Raw genomic sequence first — 10,067 nt, forward strand, 5'->3', positions numbered from 1 at the left:
ATAAAATAGGGCTCAGTGCTGAAGTGGAAATACATTTCTGATGTCTGACAACCATGGAAGTGCTCTAGACCTTAAACTGGAGCAAGAAAGAATCCGTAGTGGGGGTTGGTTTTGGGGGGAGTACATGGGAAGGGTGATGTATGTGGAATACAAAGTCTGAAATTGTTTTATAAGTTATTGTAGCTACGTAAACTATTAAGTTACCTAAATAGGCAAAGAGACTTTCAAAGACCAGCATATGAGAACAAAAGAATCACTTCAGAAAGTGCTGTTCCCAAGTTTTAGTCTGAAGACCGAGAATCCTAAATATACAAACTTTTGGCCCAAATTCCAAATATACGAACTTTTGGCCCACAACTTCAGAGTGTGTGACTACTTTGGTGAAAAGTCCATTTTATTGCCATCCCTTTCTTGATAGCGAAAACCAAGGTCCCCAAATATGAGGCAGGTCCTCCTCACTGGGACAGAGAGGGGGTGGTCTAGGAGTCTGGTGAGTCCCAAACAGGCGCCCCTTCCGGCACTTAGTCTTTGGGAACACCTGTCCGGTGTTCCGAAGGTGCCGGGCTGCTGGGATCCTCGTCTTTCAGCCGGCAAGACATTTGATCCATCTGGAGAACAAGTTCCCGGTTGCTCTAGGCGCTCCGTTTACAGTGACGCTGCTGACGGCCCTCGGCTGGGCAGGCGCGGCTCGGCTCGGTTCTGCTCGCGTGTAAGCCTGGCAAGGGGATGCTGAAAAAACTCTTCCTTCAGGGGGAACAAATGGGGAGTAGTTGCAAGGCGGTCTTGGACAATTCAACAAACTGCTGTGAATTCCTTGGGGGAATTCCGGGAGGACCAGGGCTCAGCGTACTCCGAAGGTCCGACACGGTAAGGTCGAAGGCGGGGGGGGGGGGCGGGGGGGGGGGGGGGGGGTACCATTCGCAGCACCCTGGCCCCGGGGGACATCTTCCCTGCCCCAAGCAGCCAATAGCCACCCCGGCTGAGGCCCATGCAGCCAATAACCGACTTCAGCCGAGACTCACGCAGCCAATGGCCGGCCCAGTGCGTTCCGCCGGTCCCCGCCTGCCTACTTCCACCAATCGGGACTCGGGCCACCTTGGCACCGCCCCTGGATCCCGCCCCACCCATCCGCCCCGCCTCCAACTCGCTCGAACAGGGTTGGGCTAGACGGGCGCGCTCTCGGGGACGGGGGGGGGCAGTCCCGGTCCCGGCCCTCCGCGCGGGTGGGCTTGGAGCAGGCCGCACCGGGCGGGAACCCCACTCCCACCCCGGAGGCCCCCTGCCCTTTCTCCCCTTTTCCCCCCGGCCCATGGTGCGAGGCTGGGAGCCGCCGCCCGGGCCGGACTGCGGTGAGTGATCCCCAGCCCCTTCGACTTCCCCTCCCAGCCCCTATACGATCTCCGACCTCCGGATCCCCATCCCCACGCGGGGGGGGGGGGGGGGGGGTGGTGTTGGAGAATTCTAGGCTCTAAGTCGCCCGGTTCTCTCTTTCTCCTCTGGACTTTTCGGTTCCCTGTTGTAACTGGGGGAGGGTGAGTGGGTGTGTAGGGAGGAGGGGAAGGCTGGGTTGGGACGCCCTCCGCGAGGGGAGGTTAGAGATTCGCCTACTCCCTGGGGCTCATCGCCCCAAGTGCAGCAACTTTTTGTTCTCTGACCCAGTTTGGAGCCTTGTAGACTGCCTGCGAAATGGAGGATAGGAGAAACGTTTCCTTCCCAGGCCTCTCCTCCTCCCCCAACGACTACCTCCTGACGACCTCAACACACGTACAGAAATCTGACCTTACTTCTGGGGAGCAGTGGTCTTTGGGAATGAAAGGTTTGGGAGAAACTGCCCCTTCTGACCCCCTACCCAGCCATACTCAGAAAACAAACCAGAAAAGTGAAAACCCGAATCCTGAGAGGTTCCTGGTTTTGCGTCCTAATCTGAGACTTCTAAACTGAAAGAAGACTCAAGCTGAGACCTGTTTGGTAATGTGGGCCCAGATCAGGAGATCTTTTATCATGTGAACCTCCTTCTCACCATACATTTGAAGCCCTTTTATATTATATGACTAGGACAGGTAGAAGGCAATGACTGAAAAAAAAAACAAAAAAGCCAGTTAAACTTGGGAATTTTTTAAATGATGCATACATATCTTAAGCATTGTCATTAAAAGTATGTTCGTTGCACCAATCTTTTGGGGTAGTGTCCAGGCGTTTTCTTTGTGTAAGTCTGCTCATTAGAGTTCCCAGTTGTCTTTCTAGTATAAACTACACAAGTGAATTTCAAATCTGGCTGCACCCTGAGAACTTTTAAAAGTACTGATGCCTGGGCCCCAGTCCAGACTAAGAATGAGGAGGAGAGTTCCTGGTTTAAGTTTCCCAGGTAATTCTAATGTGCCACTGCCTCTCGTCTATGATTTCCAGGTTTGGTGTTTTTTGGTTTTTTGGTTTTTTAATGCAGTGAGAATTTAAACACTTTTGAAGCAATCTGAATGCAGAATACTTTTGAGATTTTTAAGTCCCCTGCCCCTCCAATCTTTTACAGTTGCCTACTGCTCCCAACTCAGTTGTACACTCCTTAACATTTGACTTTGTTTTCATAGAAACAATTTTTAGTGCACTAATTTTTCATAGGTTTCTGTGATATTTAATTACATTATTATATAAATTAAAAAAAAACAAACAGACATAAACAGGTTGGGAATCACACACAACTGGTCCAGGCACACAGGGCAGCTGAAGGAAGCAGATGATTTTGGCCCACTAGAGAGTAGCCTACCAGCCTCTAGTACGCAGCACACTGTGGGTGTTGGTCATATAACCCAGTGGGTCAGTTAAGCCAGGCTCCTGGCCCAATTGAACACCTCTCCCTTCCACTCTCTCCAACTAATATCACCAATACCCAGTCCCTTCTAGACTTAAATTCTCTTGAGTGTTGCATCCACTCTTTCCATTCAATCACATCAAGCTGTATGTTCCTCTTTAAGCAATTACCATCACTCCTTTTTGTATTAAGTTGGCAGAACATAAGGCAGAGGTTCTTAACTTGGGCTTCTGGGCAGCCAGTGAACCTTCTGAGATTATATATATAATGTGTAAGTTTAGATGTTTATGGGGGGGTAGTCATAACTTTCTGAGGGTGCATACCTTTATCTGATTCTCAAAGTTCATGACCCAAAAAGTTGAGAAGCACATAAGTTGAATACCACTCAAAATTCTTTAAGGCCCTTAAAACTGTATCACCAAAACACATTTCAGGCAGTACTTCAATACTTCTCCGAATAAAGATAATAGGGTAATTTTGCAGGATCATTAGTTTCTCATTTGAACTATCTCCTGCTTTAACCATAAGTCTAGGCCCAAGCCTAAAGTTGTGAACACCTCTTTTTCCTAGGATTGTATGTACACCTAGACTGGAAGTTTAAGGTAGTCCATTCTTTTTTTTTTTTTTTAATATTTTATTTATTTGACAGAGAGAGACACAGCGAGAGAGGGAATACAAGCAGGGGGAATGGGAGAGGGAGAAGCAGGCTTCCTGCGGAGCAGGGAGCCCGATGCGGGGCTTGATCCCAGGACCCTGGGATCATGACCTGAGCTGAAGGCAGACGCTTAACGACTGAGCCACCCAGGTGCCCCAAGGTAGTCCATTCTTTTCTGCCACCTGTCCACGGGTATGGAAAGCCCAAAGGGAAAGAAGGGTGTTATCCTCTCTCTGTTTTTCTCATTATGTTTTTTATTAGCTACTTGGAAGTAGCAGTAGGGCATATCCAGCATATTTAATAAGGATACAAATTTAGTAATTATTCAGAATTGGTAATCCCACCATCACTACCACCTCTGCCCATAGGAGTCCGTCCTTCTACAGTTTTGATTCCCTTCTTTTTCTACCCTCTCCAAATGGAGGCATAAGAACACAAGATACCATAGTGTCTTCATTGTGGTTTTGATTACTGTGGAGTCTACCCTCCTTGTTAAAGTTCTCATGAGCCACTCTGTGGTTGTAGTTTCTTCCTACGTCAAAGCCAGATTCTTCCAGGGAGGTACCAGGTAGCTATACAGCTGTGCCCTGATTTAAGCCACCATTCTATATCAGGAAATCTTCCACAATTTGTTTTGTGTAATTGGAAAACTGGATGTATAGAGTACACCAAATATGGTATTTGCATTACTGCATGTTCTACTGAAACATCAAACCGATACCACGAGAATCTGGAGGATAGCAAACCACATGAAAGAAGGCAGAATGCTTCCTTGTAAGGCTTATAGCTATGCCTGCCTTATTTCCTGTCTGGAAGTCTCCATCCTTAACACTGGACTGCTTTATTCCTTAGGCTACAGTTTTCTCTTATCTAAAGTATAATTGTGTCCTTAAAAAACAGGACACAAATAAGGTTAAGTAGATGTCAAGTGTTGCAATCCTAAAGGATTCTCCAGCTTAGGTTTGGTGGTGTTCCTGGTAGGCCACAATGTTTAAATGGTGGTTTAGCACCTGTCTGTGCAAGTTTGCTCACAGGCCACTCAGCTGTGTCTGGGATAAACCTGGAACTACTAATACATTGGCAATTCATCTGGCAATCAAAAAGGATTTATATCTAAATTACGGATTCAGTTCTCCTAAAGCTGTGATTTTCATACTTCCTTTAAAGCAGCATAATCCATTCTGGAATTATATCCAACTCCCAAAATGTAAAGAGCATAAAATCATGGATACCCTGGTTTCCTCTACTGCTCGTTACAATTAGGACCCTGCAAAAAGAGATTGAAAACAACTATTTTAAAGAATGTAGTCTTTGCTTCATTTCCCCCCTTGTCTAGGAGGAGAATGGATGGCATTCCCTTATATCAAAATTAACTTGTGAGGCTATAATGAGAAAAGCTGCTATTTATTGAGCCTTTACTTTGTTCTAGACATCATGTCAACTGCATTTTTTTCATTTAGCCATAAACTTGTGAGGAAGGTGCTGTTTTGACTGCCTTTCTTTCTGAGGAGAAACTAAGGCTTCGTGAGGTTTAATAATTTGCCCAAGGACAGGCAGCATTCTAGGAAGGGGTGGAGCTGCACTTAATCTCAAATCTGCCTCCCCCCCAGGCCTCCACCCCACCAGCTGCTTTAGGTCTTGCCTAAGCAGGACACCTAGCACATAGTAGGTGCCTGGTAAAAACATATAACTTTACAGACACTTAGCACTGTGCATTTTTTACACATGAAGAAACGAAAGCTCCTTTAAGTTCAGTAACTTGCCCAAGATCACATAGCTGGTAAGTGGCAGAACTGGGATTCAAACTGCACACTGGCCTTACTCAGGGATCATATTTCTACCCACTGTGCCATGCTGCCTCCATTTACCCTCTTCAGGTTCTCTTCAACTGAAGGATCTGCATGGCCTTCGATTCATTAGATCCGCTTGTTAAAAGGAAATGGTGACTCATTAAAATGCTTCCAAATTTTTCTGATCGTCATATAAAATCCCTTGATACCACACTGTACTATAACTTCCTGGACTTGAGATTCTTCTCAGTTCATCATGTAGCATTTACATAGGAATCCTGTCCCATCCTTAACATATCAGAGGTAAATATTTATAAGCTCAGATAGGATTCCTCTAAGAGTAAAGGGTGACAGATATGTTAGAGTTTCTAATGCCAGGACAGGGAGCTGAGTTAAATTTGGTCAACAGAACTTTCTGGGAAATACCCTGAGCAGGTATTTCAGGAATGATGTAGAATCAGGGGCTCTCCCTGCAGCCCCCACACCCACAGCCCAGGAGCAGTGGTGCTGCTGGGGAGCTTGCAGGACCTGGCTGCAGTTCATAGTGAATCTGCCCACCTGGCCCTGAGAAGAAAGCTGGGCTGCAGAGATAAGACTGGCAGGCCTTCCGCCCTGTGTGGAGGGGCTATTACAGTCTGAGGGAGCTCTCCAGGCTCCCCGGAGAGAGATTGAGCTGTTGGAAGAGACAAAGGCTGGGGGGAGGGGCTAACCTTTGTTCCAAGGATGACTTGGTGGAAACAGTTCCCTCTCTCTACCCCCACAGGACCTCCAAACCCAGGAGGAGTAAGCCCCACTTATCCCAGATACCTGACCTGTCTCTTATCCTACAGAGAGAAAATAAAGCTTAGCAAGTTTGAGTTTAGGCTTAAAGGCACTATCATTCCCCTCCCTGAAGGACTCCACCACCAAGAAGGGAAGAGGAAAGGGGCCTGGGGGCTGGGCAGAGGAACAGTGCTGTCCTGCCTTCTAGATGCTCCTCTCTCGTACCTGTCCCTCTGCCCCCCCCCCCCGCCCCATGTCCACATTCTAGAGGTAATCATAAATTGTCAGGAGTTAAAGCATTTGCATCAGTTCTGAGATTACTGCACTCTATGTTTTTGTGGTTGATTTTTCGTTTTGTGACACCTGTTCCATGAACTTAGAGGATGAAGTGAGTTTGAATTCGAAAAATAAAGGCAATATAAGGATGAATTTTCCTCCTTAACCTTAAAGACAGATTTTTGTCCTGGTGACAGTATTCAGGAGTCATGTGACTTGGGGTAATTTAACTTCTATGGACTTTGGTTTTTCCATACATATGACAAGAATTATAACAGGCTCATAAAGTTAGGAAAATTAAATGAGAAATCGTTAAAGCACTGTAAAAGCAATCCAACATGGTACACATAGACAGTTGATTGTATTGGAGTCCAGCATTTTGTTTGGCAGAAATTGAACAATGGGCTGAAAGAGGAGCCCCAGTGATTGAGCTGTTTCTCTTCTTATTACAGCTATCTCTGAAGGGCACAAATCAGAAAGCACCATGCCTCCTAATAAAGAGGCCAGCAGTCTTAATAGCTCCCCGGCGGGGCTCATCTGCCTCCCTCCAATCTCCGAGGAGCTACAGCTTGTGTGGACCCAAGCAGCCCAGACCAGTGAGCTGGATGGCAATGAACACTTGCTACAAACCTTCAGCTACTTTCCCTATCCCAGTCTAGCAGACATTGCCCTTCTCTGCTTACGCTATGGGCTGCAGATGGAGAAAGTCAAGACTTGGTTCATGGCCCAGCGCCTCCGCTGTGGCATTAGCTGGTCATCTGAAGAAATAGAAGAGACTCGAGCCCGAGTGGTCTACCATCGGGACCAGCTCCATTTCAAATCCCTTCTCTCTTTTACTCATCATGCAGGGCGGCCCCCAGAGGAGGTGCCTCCTTCTCCGATGCCACCTCCAGAACAAGTGGGTCTTGGAATAGTGCCCCTGACTCTTAGTGAGCCCACCCAGATGAAAGGATTGAAGGTGGAGCCTGAGGAGTCCTCAGAGCTGCTGAGTCACCAGAAAGCAAAGGAACCCCTGGTGGCACCTGGCAGTGGGACATTCCCCCACCAATCCGATTATTGGCAGAATCTTCAAAGCAGTGGCTTCTCTAAGGAGCAGGCAGGCAGGGGTCCCAACCAGTCACATGGCCTAGGTTCTGCTTCATGGAATCACTCCGCAGCTGTCCACCAGCCACATGCTCGGGATAAGCCCCCACCAGTCTCACTACTTGCTAGTAGTTGTAAGCAGGAGTCAGCATCTAATATGACTCCTCCTTCTTCCTCTACCTCTTCTTCCACTTTCCCGGTACTGGCTAACGGAGCTACTGCCACCTCTAAACCCCTCCAGTCACTGGGCTGTATCTCACAGCCACTGTCACCCAATGAACAGGCACTGCCCCCACATCTGGAGCCAGCCTGGCCCCAAGGGCTAAGACATAACTCAGTATCAGGTAGGGTTGGCCCTGCAGAGTACCTTTCCCCAGATATGCAACGCCAGCGAAAGACCAAGCGCAAAACCAAAGAGCAGCTGGCTATCCTCAAATCTTTTTTTTTACAGTGCCAATGGGCACGGCGTGAGGATTACCATAAATTAGAACAGATCACTGGCTTACCTCGACCTGAGATCATTCAGTGGTTTGGTGACACACGCTATGCCTTGAAGCATGGGCAACTAAAATGGTTTCGGGACAATGCAGTACCTGGTGCCCCTAGTTTCCAGGACCCAGCAATTCCCACACCCCCACCTTCAACCCGCTCCTTGAGTGAATGGGCTGAGACACCACCTCTGCCGAACCCCCCACCCCCACCGGATATACGACCCTTGGAGAGGTACTGGGCAGCCCATCAACAGCTACGGGAAAGTGATATCCCTCAACTGAGTCAGGCATCAAGGCTTAGCACCCAGCAGGTACTGGATTGGTTTGACTCTCGATTACCTGAGCCAGCTGAGGTGGTGGTTTGTCTAGATGAAGAGGAGGAAGAGGAGGAGGAAGAACTGCCAGAAGATGACGAGGATGAAGAGGAGGAGGAGGAGGAGGAGGAAGACGAGGATGACGATGATGATGTGATCATACAGGACTGAGTCGGGGGGACTAGGGGAGGGAAGGTCTGTTACTAAAAGATGAACCAACTTAGTAACTGTTTAAACAAAGAAACCACATTTTTTAAAAATTACCTTGTGGCAAAGAACTGAAAAGCTTCGTGTTCTTGAGGTTGGGGAATCCGGGATGTAGTGAGGGTGGACCAGGGAGGATGACCATAGGACCCAAAGAGAGGTGGGGATTGGATGAGCAGAAATCAGGCCTCTCGTCTCAATGAAGAGAGTGCTAAGGATCTGGTCCAAACCATGGGTTGGGAAAAGGCTTTTGCTCTCTTCGTGTCTGCTGTTCTTTTCCCTTAGTGTACTATGGAGAGCCCAGACCTTGGCCCCACATCTATAAGAGGACTGAAAAGGAGGAGTAAAGAATTTTGATTCAATTGATGATTCCAGTGCATCCCCAGTCCCACCATTTTCCCTGGAATGTAAGGCTGCCTCACACCCCTTTTCTTTATGAGCACGAGTCCATGCATAATACAGCTAAGAGTCTTTGTATGTCCCAGTCTCATCACAAATCTTTCCTTAACGCACACCAACTTAGACTATGTTTTACCTTCCTCGTTACAGAGTTGCACAGGTAGCAGAATGTTTTCATTTCTGATACTGGGACCATTTTGCCTTGTACTTTTTTTTTTTTTTAATCTTTTTCCAAAATCCCCATTCCGTTCACTATTTGTCTCAGGGTAAATCTTCCCCATGGAGCTTGTGAAAAGTTTAATAATTGGGTGGAGAATAATTTAGACTGGATATTTATTGGATGTGGGAATTAGGGGAAATGTCCTTTAAAAAAGTAGAATTAGGTTGGAGAGGGATGGTTTCTACTCTTCAGAAGATGGGTGCAGGTAGGTTCCAGGTTTGGTTTTACAAACCTGAACCTCCCTCCTGCCTAGCTTGACAGAGACTAATTTTTCATCTTTTTGGTGTTGGTTCAATTTGTGTCTGTAATTGAGACTTCTTCCTCTCTTTATAGGATCTGTCTTGGGGACAGAGGGACCCTGGTCTTTAACTGAATTGATTATTGATGTTTTAGAATGGTTTTCATCAGATGGAGTCAGATATAAAGATATCAATGGGTTAACCATCTAGAAATAAGAATGGAAGCCCCAGATTGCTAGAATAATAATAAAAGGCCACAAATAAAATTGTTTCTCTCTCCTCCACTTTGCCATTTCTATGGTTTAGAGATTAATGGAGCCAAATCCATTAACATTCTGATTTAGTATACTTTTTTTTTTTTTTAAAGCATCAGGATATATTGAGGTAGATTAGGGAAACAAATACTTGGGGCACCTGGGTGGCTCAGGCGGTTAAGCACCCGACTCATGGTTTTGGCTCAGGTTATAATCTCATGGGTCATGAGATCAGGCTCCACACTCAGTGGGGCCTCTGTGTGAGGATTCTCTCCCTCTGTCCCTTCCCCCACTCGCATGCGTGCGCATTCTCTAAAATAAATAAACATATCTTTAAAAAAAATTTAAAAGAACAAAAACTTTAAAAGGCAGTACATGTGCTATCTATCACTGGGCAGATATTTTTCCTGTACCTGCTACAACACAGGCTCTTGCCCAGAAGAGGTGTCTAGAAATGCCTTTAAAAATAAATTCAGAATTCCAGAAAGAGTAGGGAATCCTAGTTCAGCTTCAGGGTCATTCCCAGGACCTAATTTATTTCTGGCAGATGTTTGCTATCTTTACACTTTTTCAA

The 10,067-nt window shown here is 46.7% G+C and overlaps 1 protein-coding gene across 2 annotated transcripts; it reads left to right on the forward strand.

Moving 5' to 3' along the window:
* Positions 1-1,187: 1,187 nt before the first annotated feature.
* On the forward strand, positions 1,188-9,187 carry HOMEZ (homeobox and leucine zipper encoding). 2 transcript variants are annotated; one of them, XM_021695432.2, is made up of 3 exons: positions 1,188-1,349; positions 1,660-1,816; positions 6,742-9,187. In XM_021695432.2, exons 2-3 carry the CDS (start codon positions 1,687-1,689, stop codon positions 8,346-8,348), a joined length of 1,737 nt encoding a protein of 578 aa, XP_021551107.1. In that variant the 5' UTR covers positions 1,188-1,349; positions 1,660-1,686; the 3' UTR covers positions 8,349-9,187. The 2 variants fall into 2 exon arrangements, with proteins under 2 accessions (XP_021551107.1, XP_021551109.1); XM_021695434.2 differs by lacking the exon at positions 1,660-1,816.
* Positions 9,188-10,067: the final 880 nt, after the last annotated feature.

The sequence above is a fragment of the Neomonachus schauinslandi genome, chromosome 9 (genome assembly GCF_002201575.2).
Source record: "Neomonachus schauinslandi chromosome 9, ASM220157v2, whole genome shotgun sequence".
In the NCBI taxonomy this organism is placed as follows: domain Eukaryota; kingdom Metazoa; phylum Chordata; class Mammalia; order Carnivora; family Phocidae; genus Neomonachus; species Neomonachus schauinslandi.